The 16,565-nt window shown below is 38.2% G+C and overlaps 1 protein-coding gene across 3 annotated transcripts in view; it reads left to right on the top strand.

The window, feature by feature from the left end:
• Positions 1-16,565, top strand: part of LOC128689677 (transmembrane protein 62) — a 76,208-nt gene that overhangs the window by 39,829 nt on the left and 19,814 nt on the right. For all 3 annotated transcript variants that reach the window (XM_053778038.2, XM_053778039.2, XM_070087598.1), the window contains exons 7-8: positions 3,237-3,368; positions 10,380-10,557. In XM_053778038.2, the coding sequence (XP_053634013.2) occupies positions 3,237-3,368; positions 10,380-10,557 (310 nt within the window). The remainder of the gene's footprint in view (positions 1-3,236; positions 3,369-10,379; positions 10,558-16,565) is intronic.

Here is a 16,565-nt window from a genome sequence, read left to right as displayed (position 1 = left end):
TATTATTATTATTATTATTATTATTATTATTATTATTACTATTGTTATTATTAGCAATAGCAGAAATGTTCGATTCTTTGCTGTGTTCAAGAGTAAACACATGATGTCACCGTCTAATACCTGTCCTAATAGCCATTCCAATATGCAGTCATGAATGGGTTTACATTATTTATTCTGTAGTTTAATAGCAAATAATGACCAAACAAAACACTCACCACACTGAGTGGTGGGAGGGCTGGCTGCCAGTTGTGGGGCTCGGAGGGAGGGTAGTAGGGACTCGCAGTGGTGGAGGCATTGGTGGAAGCAGTGGTGGAGTCTGTGGTATTTAATAACATACATGTTATTAACATACATGTTATTACCCTTTGAGGGTCGACAGGCCCTCTCCGAAACTCGTTCTCAGGGTCGGCCAAATTTAACCCTTTGACTGTTTCAGGCCCCTCTCTGAAACTGTCATTCTATGTCGCTCAATTTTTGAAAAAAAAAAAAATTATTTTTTCTTATGAAATGATAGAGAATCTTTTCCCGATGGTAATGACACTAAAAGTTCGAAATTTGGTCGAAAACTCGTGGAATTATGCTCCCGCGACGTTAGCGGTCTCTGCGACATATGCGTATCGGCGATTTCGCCGACTTTGAGCCCTATTTTCAGCCAATTCCATTGTTCCAGTTGACCAAACTCATAGCTATTTCTTTAGAACTCCATTTTATCTATCAGCTGAGTACAAGAAACCTCCCATTTACTAATTTGGACTACCCAATATGGTGGTCAGAAATTGGCAATTTGGCCAATTTCATGCAAAATAAAAAAGATGCCAATTTCAAAATAGGGTCCAGAATAAACAAGGTAGACATTCGTGGCACTAAAATAACATATGCTCTGTTCATTAGTCACATCTCTAGGCCCCTCTTATATTATTATTGATTTCTATTTTAATTTTTTATTCATACACAAAAATACAAAATTTACTGTTATGCAGACGACTGCATTATTGTAAAAATGGTATAAATAATATCAGTGCACTAGTGAAAGAATATTAGACTCCCCAGTTGACGTGTATTGGACGTGTGGTGTGATTTATTTACTCTTGAACATTGGTAAAAATCGAACATTTCCGCTACTTTGAGCTCAGTTTCAAGGTCGTTTTCATCGTAAAAGTAATGAAAATCATCTCTATTTCTGTAATATGTTTTCCATTTTATCACCTAAGACCATGAAAACGCGAATACAACGATAAATACTATACGAAAATACACCTCAAAGTCGGCGTTTTATTCCAAAAAAACGATCAGAGTTTTTTTTTTCTCATTACGCAATGTTTGCTGCAGGATTTTTTTTATGTGGTGCACACTGACCACACAGACCCATTCTCTCACATGTGGGCCTACCAGCTTTCTCCCACTTGATTTGAAGCCGCTAGAATTATTGAGTATATATACGTCAGAAACATTGGCTCGTAAGACGTATTTATACGTCGAAAACAGTCAAAGGGTTAAAAAAAAAAAAATTTATTTTCTCTTATGAAAAGATAGAGAATCTTTTCCCGATCATAAAGACACCAAAAGTTTGAAATTTGATAGAAAACTTACGGAATTATGCTCTCGCAAAGTTAGTGGTCTCGGCGATGTTTACGCATCGGCGATTTTGCCCACTTTGAGCCCCATTTTCGGCCAATTTCACTGTACTAGTCGACAAAAAACATGAATATTTCGCTAGAACTCCATTTTTTCTATCGAATGGGTGCAAGAAACCACCCATTTATGAAATTCAACTATCCTGTACAGTGGTCAGAATTTAGCAATTTTGCCAATTTCACACAAATTTCAAAAGATGCCAATTTCGGAATAGGGTCCAGAATAAACAAGAAAGACATTCCTGGCACTAAAATGACATTTCCTCTAGTCATTAGTCACGTCTCAAGGCCCCTCTTATATTCTTTTGCTTTCCACTTTGAATTTTTATTCTCACAAAAAATATAAGATTTACTGTTATGCAGACTACTGCATTAGTGTAAAAAATGGTATAAATATTATTGGTGCACTTGTAAATGAATATTAGACTCACCAGTTGACGTGTATTGCACGCTTGGCACGATTTGTTTACTTTTGAAGTTTGGTAAAAATCGAACATTTCTGCTACTTTGAGCTCAATTTCAAGGCACCTTTCATTGTAAAACCAGTCAAAATCATCTCATTTTCTGTAATATGTCTTCCATTCTATAAAATGAGACCAAGAAAACTAGAATACAACAATAAATACCATACGAAAATACACTGCAAAGTCGCTGATTTATTAAAAAAAAAGTGGTCAAAGTTTTTTTTTTCTCATTATGCACTGTGTGCTGCAGGATTTTTTTTAGACTGTGCACACTGACCACATAGACCCATTCTTTCATATGAAGGCCTACCAGCTTTCTCCCACTAGATTTGAGGCCGCTAGAATTTATGAGTACTAGTACGTCAAAAACCCCTACTCGTAAAACGTACTAGTACGACCAAAACCCTCAAAGGGTTAAATAACATACATTATTAAAGCATAACATGTATATATTTAGTACAATTTACGACATTTTCATGTATTTTATGATTATTCATGGTTCAACAAGTTAAGGAAGCAGTATTGTAATATATTTCCCTACAATATATTGGGGCACCAAACATTCACGGTTTTTCAACATTCGCGAGGCTCTTGATCCCCTAACCCTCGCGAATGTTGAGGGAGACCTGTATATACATTTGGGGCGCTACACGCGTGAATGTATATATACGTTTGGACCGTTTAAGGGTTAAAGAAAAAATGAGGGGTTCCACTGTATTTCAGTTTAGGGAGTTTTTAAGCATTTTAATTAATGAATTATGAGGAAATATACACATTACTGTTATTAATCAGCACATTTTTTTTATATAAATGCAGGTTTGAGGAAGGGCTTAATAGTTGTGGAAGGCAGTGAGCAGGAGAGGAAAAATGCATAAAAGAAGAGAGGAAGGGAAACATTTGCTTGATATTATTTTTTCTCGAAATGCTCAGGCATGTAAACTATGCAAAAAAAAATAAAAATTTGATTTTTTTTTTTTAATAAAACAGTTCGTAACATGAGATATACAGTACTTGGATAGGAGGCTAGGGATACCTTCTGTAATTGCTCAGATGTGATTAAATTATATCAGGTTCTATAATGTCTTTATACCTATTTACAATACTAAAATCTGGTAATAGAAATGCATGTTGTTTTCAGGTATCGTATATTGACTGTTGACAATGGGCAAGTGACATGGCTAGATATCACTCATCCTTCGTGGCCAGTTGTGATTGTATCAAGTGTTGGGCGCTACCCAAAAGGCCAGGCCTCTGTTAGATATATTGTCAGGTGAGTTACTAAATTAATTTTTTTTTATCTTCTGTTTATTTAAATTTCTAACCATCCTTTTTTTTTTTTTTTTTTTTTGTATGTACTTTAGCATTTTTAACATTTTTCATGAATATTCATACTATTCCTATGAACAAAACTTATTTAAATTAAGTAGTATTTCCTTGTTAAGTCTTTTCACTTTGTCAGTTATTTTTTCCTTTTGTTGTCATGGCACCTTGAGGGGTCCATGTGGGAATATGTCACATGTGTGGTAAATAAGAGCTTTAAAGAGTGTCTCAGGCCATAATGAGACTCAGAATTTACTAATAGATAGTTTAAAATGCTGTATTACAAAGTGAGCACTCCTTTGATCCCCAGATAGTCATTTTTTATTCTTAAAAAAGTTTCATTGCAAATTTTGCCATCTTGGCAATATTTATTCCCTTTAACTCTTTGTATTTTCATTTCACATGACTTGGAATATTTACCTGGAGAGAGTTCCGGGGGTCAACGCCCCCGCGGCCCAGTCTGTGACCAGGCCTCATGTTAATTTAATTCAAAGTTTATTCTCTATAAGGATTACAATGCTGAGTTTACAGAATTTGGTTATTGTGTGGTTTACATGTAGTAAAATAATAATTACAGAGTGTACCACTAGAACACCTAGCATGGCTAGGCATTTCGGGCAGACTTAAATTAAATCTTAAGTTTAAAATATTACAAAATTATGAGGTAAGTTGGTATTATGGCTAAGTGAGTAAATACTTGTTTGTGAGTTTAGCAATGTGAATGCTTTTGTTTTGGCACTATACATAGTTTCAGTATTGGAGTATCACAGGCCAACTTTGACTAGTTAAGATTCATTATTTTGAGATTGAGATTGATATTTCTGTTTATGGTCAAATGGGTGAGTGAGTGTAAGTGTTAACCACCAGGTGGTATTCGTGTAATTAGTTGACAGGGTGTATCAGGGAGATAAGATGTTTTCTGATGGTAGTTTTGAAGGTGATGAATGTGTCTGCAGTTTTAGAATTTTCAGGTAGGGTGTTCCAGATTTTAGGGCCTTTGACATACATTGAATTTTTGTAAAGGTTTAGTCGGACACGGGGAATGTCATAGAGATGTTTGTGTCTGGTGTTGTGCCTGTGGGTTCTGTCGCAACTATCAAGAAAGCGTTTTAGGTCAAGGTTAATATTGGAATTTAAGGTCCTGTAGATGTAGATTGCACAGTAGTAAGTGTGGATGTACTGAACAGGGAGTAAGTTTAGATCTATGAAGAGTGGGGGGGTGTGTTGTCAGGGATGGGATTTAGTGATTATTCTTACTGCGGCTTTTTGTTGGGTTATTATTGGCTTTAGGTGTGTTGCTGCAGTTGAACCCCAAGCACAGATAGCATAGGTGAGGTATGGATATATAAGTGAATGGTATAGTGTGAGAAGGGCAGTTTGCGGCACGTAGTATCGTATCTTGGAGAGGATCCCAACCGTTTTGGATACTTTTTTGGTTATGTGTTGGATATGGGTGCTGAAGTTCAGGTTGTTGTCGAGGTATAGGCCTAGGAATTTGCCCTCATTATGCCTGGCAATTAGAGTGTTGTCGATCTTAATGTTAATTTGCGCATCTCCTGCTCTGCTACCAAACATAATGTAGTAGGTTTTGTCAGTGTTAAGCGTAAGTTTATTGGCTGTCATCCAAGTCGATATTTTGATCAGCTCCTCATTAACAATGGTGTTGAGGGTGGCAAGATTAGGGTGAGAGATGACATAAGTCGTGTCGTCAACAAAGAGAATGGGGTTCAGGTGTTGAGATACGTTTGGAAGATCATTGATGTATATGAGGAAGAGCAGGGGACCAAGGACACTTCCCTGCAGAACTCCAGTATCAAGTGGCTGTGTTGTTGATGCTGTGTCTTTAATGGTGACATACTGATACCTATTAGTAAGGTAAGATTTGAAATATGCAAGTGCGTGGCCTCTTATACCATAATGGTCAAGTTTGTGGAGTAGGATGCCATGGTCTACTGTGTCAAAAGCTTTTCTTAGGTTAATAAAAATTCCTAGTGGATATTCCTTATTTTCCAATGCTGTGTAAAGCAGATCTAGAATTTTTATGATTGCATCGTTAGTGCTTTTATTTTTCCTGAATCCAAATTGGCAGGGGTTGAGTATGTTTTGTGCCGTTATAAATGAATATAGTCTCCTGTGCACGAGTTTCTCAAAGATTTTGGATAGCAATGGTAAGTTTGATATTGGCCTATAGTTGTTTAAATCTGTAGGGTCACCACCTTTATGTATTGGTGTAACCCTTGCCGTCTTGAGTAGTTTCGGGAAGGTGCTAGTTTCTAGTGACTTGTTAAAAAGTAATGAGATAGCATGCGAGAGGACATGGGCTGCTCTCTTGTACAATAATGGTGGGACATGAGACAGATTCCCTGAGTTATTTTTAAGTGACTTTATAATCTCGGTGACTTCCATGGGCTCAGTTGAAGCAAGATAGAAGGAATTTGGGAAATTCCCATCTAGGTAGTCCCCGGCATGGGCATTGGTGCGTGGGATTTTATTGGCGAGATTAGAACCTATTAATAATATATGATTGAAAGGGACCTCACACTGGTGCCTTTACAGGTAAAAATTGTTTTATGTACCATTGTTTGGCAAAAGTCTCCATTGTGATGGCTGCAAGTCGCTCAGTGCAGGATTGTGTATGTTTGGCGGAGTAATCACTCCATGCTGAATTATGGATGTTTGGCAGAGTAGCCACTCTCTGCCAGATTATGGATGCTTGGCATAGTAGCAGCTACATGCTGGACTATGGACATTTTTGACAGAGTATGGAGTTCTGTACTGAAGTCATTGTACTATTTGTGCATAGTGATAAATGTGAATTGTAAGTAATAAAGCATGTCTTGTAGCTGTATTACATTCTGTGACTCTAGAATTCAGATGTAATCTTGCGTCATGCAGATTAAAAGCATGTGTGCAATTCTGCAAGATGCATAAAAACTTATTAGATGCATTTTGCTATTGTAATTAATGTTCACTCTGTAGATAAATAAAGCATCATAAAACTGAAATATATCCTTGGAATCTAATCTCATTGTATTCTCACCATTGGTTTCTTTATTCTTTGAATATTAATCTTGCAACTGTATAATAATCCCTGGAGTAACAGGTTTCTTTTAATATCATTGCTTGAGTTTCATTACTCCATCCAACTTATCTTCTGAACAGAAAAGTTACTCTTCACAGCTTTAATGCATTAAAAATCAGTTTACATAAAACTGTTCTTGTGCATGTAATAATCGTGATTTTTCTGCCTAACAGAGAGGCAAGCTTTAAAAGTGCCCCCACATTTAGGATGAAGGGTATTACCCAGGGCCTGTATTAAGTAATCTTCTTTCCATCCCTGCAGATGAGTCTTTCTAGCAGTTTGATTTAAAAGAAAGTGCTCAACAGACAAAGAGCTTCTTGTCTCTGAGGCTCCCACCTTACAATATACTGTACCATACAGTTGCCTCTATCATAAAACTGGATGCTTGTGTTAGGATTCTATTAGGGTTCATGGAACCTGAATACAGAATATAACATTTTGAAATATGAAAAACTACTTTCTCTAGAAGATCCCATGAACCATGGCATCTGCTGCCTCTGTATATCAATTGTTCTTCCTTAGCCTATACTAACTGATGCTTACAGCCCACACAGCTGGTGGCATAGGTGATAAGGAAGTGCAGGTTTTTAGGTGCACCAGAGAAGGAAAGTGGAAAACTGACTGGGCAAAAAAAATTTACAGACTTTATTACAGGTGTAATAAGAGGTCAACTGATAGGTTTTTCCATTAGTGACTCATGAAACCTTTCACAGACAGTAATTATTCATACTTCAGAGTGTTGTATTCCTGTACCCTGTTTAGGATTTACCACATATTTGTATACTTTCATTATTGTTTTATGGTGTATTACTGTAATATATCTATACAGTTTGGGGTGCCAGGTGTAAATGATAATTGGAGCCCTTTGATTGAACTTTGTATAGAAAGGGGTTTAGTTATAGGTAATACATATTTTAAGAAAAAGATGATAAATAAGTATACAAGATATGATGTAGGGCGAAATGACAGTAGTTTGTTGGATTATGTATTGGTAGATAAAAGACTGTTGAGTAGACTTCAGGATGTGCATGTTTATAGAGGGGCCACAGATATATCAGGTCACTTTTTAGTTGTAGCTACACTGAGAGTAAAAGGTAGATGGGATACAAGGAGAATAGAAGCATCAGGGAAGAGAGAGGTGAAGGTTTATAAACTAAAAGAGGAGGCAGTTAGGGTAAGATATAAACAGCTATTGGAGGATAGATGGGCTAATGAGAGCATAGGCAATGGGGTCGAAGAGGTATGGAGTAGGTTTAAAAATGTAGTGTTGGAGTGTTCAGCAAAAGTTTGTGGTTACAGGAAAGTGGGTGCGGGAGGGAAGAGGAGCGATTGGTGGAATGATGATGTAAAGAGAGTAGTAAGGGAGAAAAAGTTAGCATATGATAAGTTTTTACAAAGAAGAAGTGATGCAAGGAGGGAAGAGTATATGGAGAAAAAGAGAGAGGTTAAGAGAGTGGTGAAGCAATGTAAAAAGAGAGCAAATGAGAGAGTGGGTGAGATGTTATCAACAAATTTTGTTGAAAATAAGAAAAAGTTTTGGAGTGAGATTAACAAGTTAAGAAAGCCTAGAGAACAAATGGATTTGTCAGTTAAAAATAGGAGAGGAGAGTTATTAAATGGTGAGTTAGAGGTATTGGGAAGATGGAGGGAATATTTTGAGGAATTGTTAAATGTTGATGAGATAGGGAAGCTGTGATTTCGTGTATAGGGCAAGGAGGAACAACATCTTGTAGGAGTGAGGAAGAGCCACTTGTGAGTGTGGGGGAAGTTCGTGAGGCAGTAGGTAAAATGAAAGGGGGTAAGGCAGCCGGGATTGATGGGATAAAGATAGAAATGTTAAAAGCAGGTGGGGATATAGTTTTGGAGTGGTTGGTGCAATTATTTAATAAATGTATGGAAGAGGGTAAGGTACCTAGGGATTGGCAGAGAGCATGCATAGTTCCTTTGTATAAAGGCAAAGGGGATAAAAGAGAGTGCAAAAATTATAGGGGGATAAGTCTGTTGAGTATACCTGGCAAAATGTATGGTAGAGTTATTATTGAAAGAATTAAGAGTAAGACGGAGAATAGGATAGCAGATGAACAAGGAGGCTTTAGGAAAGGTAGGGGGTGTGTGGACCAGGTGTTTACAGTGAAACATATAAGTGAACAGTATTTAGATAAGGCTAAAGAGGTCTTTGTGGCATTTATGGATTTGGAAAAGGCGTATGACAGGGTGGATAGGGGGGCAATGTGGCAGATGTTGCAGGTGTATGGTGTAGGAGGTAGGTTACTGAAAGCAGTGAAGAGTTTTTACGAGGATAGTGAGGCTCAAGTTAGAGTATGTAGGAAAGAGGGAAATTATTTCCCAGTAAAAGTAGGCCTTAGACAAGGATGTGTGATGTCACCGTGGTTGTTTAATATATTTATAGATGGGGTTGTAAGAGAAGTAAATGCGAGGGTCTTGGCAAGAGGCGTGGAGTTAAAAGATAAAGAATCACACATAAAGTGGGAGTTGTCACAGTTGCTCTTTGCTGATGACACTGTGCTCTTGGGAGATTCTGAAGAGAAGTTGCAGAGATTGGTGGATGAATTTGGTAGGGTGTGCAAAAGAAGAAAATTGAAAGTGAATACAGGAAAGAGTAAGGTTATGAGGATAACAAAAAGATTAGGTGATGAAAGATTGGATATCAGATTGGAGGGAGAGAGTATGGAGGAGGTGAATGTATTCAGATATTTGGGAGTGGACGTGTCAGCGGATGGGTCTATGAAAGATGAGGTGAATCATAGAATTGATGAGGGGAAAAGGGTGAGTGGTGCACTTAGGAGTCTGTGGAGACAAAGAACTTTGTCCTTGGAGGCAAAGAGGGGAATGTATGAGAGTATAGTTTTACCAATGCTCTTATATGGGTGTGAAGCATGGGTGATGAATGTTGCAGCGAGAAGAAGGCTGGAGGCAGTGGAGATGTCATGTCTGAGAGCAATGTGTGGTGTGAATATAATGCAGAGAATTCGTAGTTTGGAAGTTAGGAGGAGGTGCGGGATTACCAAAACTGTTGTCTAGAGGGCTGAGGAAGGGTTGTTGAGGTGGTTCGGACATGTGGAGAGAATGGAGCGAAACAGAATAACTTCAAGAGTGTATCAGTCTGTAGTGGAAGGAAGGCGGGGTAGGGGTCGGCCTAGGAAAGGTTGGAAGGAGGGGGTAAAGGAGGTTTTGTGTGCGAGGGGCTTGGACTTCCAGCAGGCATGCGTGAGCGTGTTTGATAGGAGTGAATGGAGACAAATGGTTTTTAATACTTGACATGCTGTTGGAGTGTGAGCAAAGTAACATTTATGAATGGGTTCAGGGAAACCGGCAGGCCGGACTTGAGTCCTGGAGATGGGAAGTACAGTGCCTGCACTCTGAAGGAGGGGTGTTAATGTTGCAGTTTAAAAACTGTAGTGTAAAGCACCCTTCTGGCAAGACAGTGATGGAGTGAATGATGGTGAAAGTTTTTCTTTTTCGGGCCACCCTGCCTTGGTGGGAATCGGCCAGTGTGATAATAAAAAAAAAAATCTATACATTTTCTATATTAAGAGTACAGTATATTCAGAGACTACTGTTTTCAATTCCTGAATTTTATTTTATTTCACAACCTGTAAACTTGCATGCTAGTGTTGCTGATGCACCACTGTTTGATTAGTTACCATACTATTGAGGCTAACTGTAAACAGCATTGCTTATAAATTCATAATAGAACATGTAGGAAAATCAAATATTAAACATTGTCCCAAACATTAGATAACATCTGTCTTTTACTAGACCATTACTATGCAGGTCTTATATAAAATATTATGTACATGTATTTTATTTTTATCAAAACTTTTAACTGGGGTTTAAGGTGTTGTATGTTCATTGCAGGTTACTTGTGTTTACAAATGAGGAGATTTCTGCAGTGTCAGTGCGAGTTGATGATAATCTTGGACACTGGATAACTTGCAAGCACAAATATGGCCCACTCTACACTGCCACAGTTGATGTGCAGACAGACACATGGGAGCCACATGTGAAGGAAGAAGATTTTGTTAAGAACTTACAGGTATGCTCATATGTTGTTTGAAGGGCATAATGTTAATGGTTTGTGGTTAAATAATATTAGTAATGATGATAATAACAATAATAATAATAATAATATGTAATAATCAGTGGCGGCTCATCCATAGGAGCTGCAGAGCTGCAGTCCCCACGGATGCTCACTGCCAGACATATGACTTCGTCAACCTTACACTAAAATAATTTACAACTGACAAATGTACTACAGAAAAAATCAGTTGTATGTTGTTTTCAATGTATTTATGATAGTATAGGTATTACCAGGTGTTTACAGTGAAACATATAAGTGAACAGTATTTAGATAAGGCTAAAGAGGTCTTTGTGGCATTTATGGATTTGGAAAAGGCGTATGACAGGGTGGATAGGGGGGCAATGTGGCAGATGTTGCAAGTGTATGGTGTAGGAGGTAGGTTACTGAAAGCAGTGAAGAGTTTTTACGAGGATAGTGAGGCTCAAGTTAGAGTATGTAGGAAAGAGGGAAATTTTTTCCCAGTAAAAGTAGGCCTTAGACAAGGATGTGTGATGTCACCGTGGTTGTTTAATATATTTATAGATGGGGTTGTAAGAGAAGTAAATGCGAGGGTCTTGGCAAGAGGCGTGGAGTTAAAAGATAAAGAATCACACACAAAGTGGGAGTTGTCACAGCTGCTCTTTGCTGATGATACTGTGCTCTTGGGAGATTCTGAAGAGAAGTTGCAGAGATTGGTGGATGAATTTGGTAGGGTGTGCAAAAGAAGAAAATTAAAGGTGAATACAGGAAAGAGTAAGGTTATGAGGATAACAAAAAGATTAGGTGATGAAAGATTGAATATCAGATTGGAGGGAGAGAGTATGGAGGAGGTGAACGTATTCAGATATTTGGGAGTGGACGTGTCAGCGGATGGGTCTATGAAAGATGAGGTGAATCATAGAATTGATGAGGGAAAAAGAGTGAGTGGTGCACTTAGGAGTCTGTGGAGACAAAGAACTTTGTCCTTGGAGGCAAAGAGGGGAATGTATGAGAGTATAGTTTTACCAACGCTCTTATATGGGTGTGAAGCGTGGGTGATGAATGTTGCAGCGAGGAGAAGGCTGGAGGCAGTGGAGATGTCATGTCTGAGGGCAATGTGTGGTGTGAATATAATGCAGAGAATTCGTAGTTTGGAAGTTAGGAGGAGGTGCGGGATTACCAAAACTGTTGTCCAGAGGGCTGAGGAAGGGTTGTTGAGGTGGTTCGGACATGTAGAGAGAATGGAGAGAAACAGAATGACTTCAAGAGTGTATCAGTCTGTAGTGGAAGGAAGGCGGGGTAGGGGTCGGCCTAGGAAGGGTTGGAGGGAGGGGGTAAAGGAGGTTTTGTGTGCGAGGGGCTTGGACTTCCAGCAGGCATGCGTGAGCGTGTTTGATAGGAGTGAATGGAGACAAATGGTTTTTAATACTTGACGTGCTGTTGGAGTGTGAGCAAAGTAACATTTATGAAGGGATTCAGGGAAACCGGCAGGCCGGACTTGAGTCCTGGAGATGGGAAGTACAGTGCCTGCACTCTGAAGGAGGGGTGTTAATGTTGCAGTTTAAAAACTGTAGTGTAAAGCACCCTTCTGGCAAGACAGTGATGGAGTGAATGATGGTGAAAGTTTTTCTTTTTCGGGCCACCCTGCCTTGGTGGGAATCGGCCGGTGTGATAATAAAAAAAAAAAAATAGGTATTACTAGCTCTACGAGCCGCCACTGCTAATACACTGTAATTTATTTCCACAATCTGTATTGTTTTTACAAAACTGGATGACATTTAACCCCTTGACTGTCGCAACCCCCAATCCTGAGGTGTCTCCTGGTGTCGCAAAATTTAAAAAAAAAAAAACTATTTTTTCTTATGAAATGATAGAGAATCTTTTCCCGATTGTAAAGACACCAAAAAAACGCAATTTGATGGAAAACTGACGGAATTACGCTCTCGCGAAGTTAGCGACCTCGGCGATATTTACAAATCGGCGATTTCGCCCACTTTGAGCCCTATTTTTGGCTAATTCCATTATTCCAGTCAACCAAACTCATAGCTATTTCTTCAGAACTCCATTTTTTTCTATCGATTGAGTACAAGAAACTGCCCATTTACTGATTTCAACTACCCAATAACATGGTCAGAAATTTGCAATTTGGCCAATTTCACGAAAATTAAAAAATATGACAATTTCAAAATAAGGACCAGAATGAACAAAGCAGACATTCCTAGCTCTAAAATAACATTTTCTTTGTTCATCAGTCATGTCTCCAGGCCCCTCTGATATTATTCTTGCTTTTTATTTTGAAATTTTATTCAAACAAAAAATAGAAGATTTACTGTTATGCAGACTATTGCAATATTGTAATAATTGTATAAATTACATCAACCCATTCATGACTGCATATTAGTATGGCTATTTGGACATTTATTGGACAATGACATCATTTGTTTACTTTTGAACATCGGCAAAAATCAAACATTTCCCGTACTTTGTGCTCCATTTCCAGGTTCTTTTTATAGTAAAATCAATCAAAATCACCTCTATTTCTATAATATATTTTCCATTCTATCAAATGAGACCAAGAAAACGAGAATACAACCATAAATACTATACGAAAATAGACCACAAAGTCAGCATTTTAATTAAAAAAAAACAGTCGGAGGTTTTTTTTTCTCATTATGCACTGCGTGCGCCAGGATTTTTTTTACGTGGTGCACACTGACCACACAGACCCATTCTCTCACATGTGGGCCTATCAGCTTTCTCCTGCTTGATTTGAAGCCGCTAGAATTTATGAGTAGTATATGTACGTCAAACACGGTACCTCGTAAGACGTATATATATGGCCGCGACAGTCAAAGGGTTAATGGTACACATGGACAACCCCTGGCTATACAGAGCATTTTGGGCGGGCAAGCTAACAGACTAATAGATCATTTTATATCCTAATAGAACATAAACATTGTATAATAAGCATGGACTGTAGACATATATAGATATTGAATAAAACTACTTCTAATGAATGCATTTAACAAGCATACACTCATGACAGTAAATTAAAAATTATTGCATGGTACATGACAATATTTTATTTGGTGGGACTTACACTCTCACCAAATAAAATATTTTATCAGATATAAGTGTATGTAGAACTAGCCTGTATTTGGACAGTGTTCTCAACTGAGAAATTGAAAAAAGCCCTACCTAGAGGGAAATGTTGTCCAAATAAATGTTTGTTCTGCATGACTCACAAAATCATATTAACACAATTGCAAACAAATAGCAGAATGAATGGGGCAAGAACCCATGGCAAGTTTTAACCCTTAAACTGTCCAAACGTAGATCTATGTTTATGTGCGTAGTGCTCCGACCTTGATTTTCTCCATGAGAAAGCATGTAAAAAAAAAAGTAGATCTACATTCAGAGCGCTACGTGAGAAAACGTAGATCTATGTTGGGACTGATAGTTTTAAGTCTATTGTTTTACATGATGGTAGGATTGTTGGTGTCTTTTTGTTTTTTTCTGTCTCATAACCACATGGGATACCAGGTATATTTTGCTACTTCTACTTACACTTAGGTCACACTACACATGCATGTATATGCATATGTACACATCTGGGTTTTCTTCTATTTTTTTAATAGTTCTTGTTCTTCTTTATTTCTTATCTCCTCATAAGTAGTGACTAAAATGCTGGGATCAAGGGGCTGGTAACCCCTTCTCCTGTATAAGCTACTAAACTTAAGAAGAAAAACTTTCGTTTCTCTTTTTACGAAAGTAAAGACACATGTGCAACATCTGGATATCTTTAATGTAGACGTTTCGCCATCCAGTGGCTTTATCAACACAAATTCTAGGACATAATTGGAAGACTGTAGAGCTATATACAAAAGATGAGGTAATCAGTCCCTCAGCCTTGGAGTTAGTGTTCACAGCATCGTGGTGGAGGAGAATCTGGAGCAAAGGCAAGAAGACTGGCGGTTATATAGGCGTCAGTGGATAAGGACATGCAGCAGACGAGGGCATAGTTACTGGTAGGCGGGATTCCCCAGTGGAAGTAGGTCCTTCCCATAGAGATGGGTTAGTTGCAGCAGCCGTGAAGAAGGTCTTGTAGATGTCCTCTGAACCAAGATTCCATGATGTTGCAGTGTCTGACAAGTTGTGCAACAAGTTGCACAACTTGTCAGATACTGCAACACTTGCACAACTTGTCGTTTCTCTTTTTAGTTTGCATTGCCACAGTGGGATATGACCGGTTTGTTGAAAAAAAAGTTTTAAGCCTGTCTTGCCATAGGTCCAAGCCACAGTTGTTCTGTGATTTGTTTTTCATACTTGTACCTGTGTCCGCATGTTCATATATTTATTTTACCTCTTTGACTCACTATTTAGCTATCTTGTACTGTTACTGTAATTTATTTTACAATTTTTTTGATAATTATAGAAATGATCAAAATAGTGTTTATACAAATACGAATATTCTCATATGCAGTTTCAAAAGTATATTTACAGTAATCTAAATTGTCAGTAGGTGACTACAGTGCCGGGAGCAAGGGGCTAGTAACCCCTTCTCCTGTACAAAAGTTTTTCTTTTTAAATTTATTAATTTATACAGAAGGGGTTACTAGCCCCTTGCTCTTACACATTACTTATGGTTACAAATTCATTAGATGGGGCTTGGCATAAGTTGCTTGCAGAATACAGTGGACCCTCGGCTAATGATATTAATCCATTCCTGAGAGCTCATCGTTAGATGAAATTATCGTTAGCCAAATTAATTTTCCCCATAAGAAATAATGGAAATCCAATTAATCCGTTCCAGACAGCCAAAAGTATTAAAAAAATAATTTTTTTTTCATGAAATATACATTTCCGTACAAAGAAAACAATGAGACATGCACAGTAACTATATAAATAAATGTTAAAATGACACCTTTATTGTAGAGTATTGATGAGTGATGAGACACTGTTTTTTTTGAACACTGGTATTTTCAGAGTGATACATGAGTAAAGGCTTCACTTTGCAGTCCCCACTAGCATTACAACAAAACAAAAAAGTTAGCCTGTCTTTCATAGGCTTGTGTCCTAGGAGTGCCTTTTCCTCCTGAGTAATGTAGGTCCTGTTTGGCATTTTCTTCCAAAACAGGCCTGTTTCGTCACAATTGAACGCTTGTTGGGGTTGGAATTTTTCAGCTTCGCCATGCCTTATCATGATTCATAAATCTCCCAAACCAACCTTTGCTGGCCTTAAATTCACCAATATGAGCACTAGTTCCAGGCATTTTTTCCTGTTCACCTGGGTGTTAGTCGACTGGTGTGGGTCGCATCCTGGGGGACAAGATTAAGGACCCCAATGGAAATAAGTTAGACAGTCCGTGATGACTCACTGGCTTTCTTGGGTTATCATGGGTAGCTGACCCTCTGGGGTTGATTGTTTCTCGTTAAGCCACACCAACAATAATTCAAGTAGTACAGCTGACGGTGGTGCAGCAACAGCTGACGGTGGTGCAGCAGCAGCTGACCATGGTACAATAGTATTTCTCACCCTTTATACCACAGGGTTGGCACTAGAAGCTTTATTTGGGACCATGGTGGCTTATTTAGCAGTTATAAGCACTATAACCAATGGAATGATACAAAATGTATCGAATGTATGCATGAAACCGGCCACCCTGGCTTGTAAAAATGACAGCAGGGCAGCTGAGGCGCTCAGGCTGGACAGACAGGTTCGGAACGAATCACGTTCGGCGAGTTTTTTATTGTTAGGCAGGCCAAAACTTTTACGCTCAAACGCTTCGTTAGGAAGATTTAATTTTATGCGATGCATTCGTTAGCCAAGGGTCCACTGCACTGTATTTATTGTTTAGAAGGTCTTTATATAAATTGCATTTTGGGCAAGTCTTAAGCCCATGCAATACTAGGAAAATAAGAGAAAACAATGGTTGAATATATTTATTGATGTTAGTTTAACCAAAAAATAAAAATTAACGAAGCTTGATTACAGGGGCAGAGTG

This window comes from Cherax quadricarinatus, chromosome 22, assembly GCF_038502225.1.
Source record: "Cherax quadricarinatus isolate ZL_2023a chromosome 22, ASM3850222v1, whole genome shotgun sequence".
Taxonomy (NCBI): Eukaryota; Metazoa; Arthropoda; class Malacostraca; order Decapoda; family Parastacidae; genus Cherax; species Cherax quadricarinatus.
The sequence above is the reverse complement of the archived record's forward strand: the minus strand, read 5'-3'. Positions and strand labels throughout refer to the sequence as shown.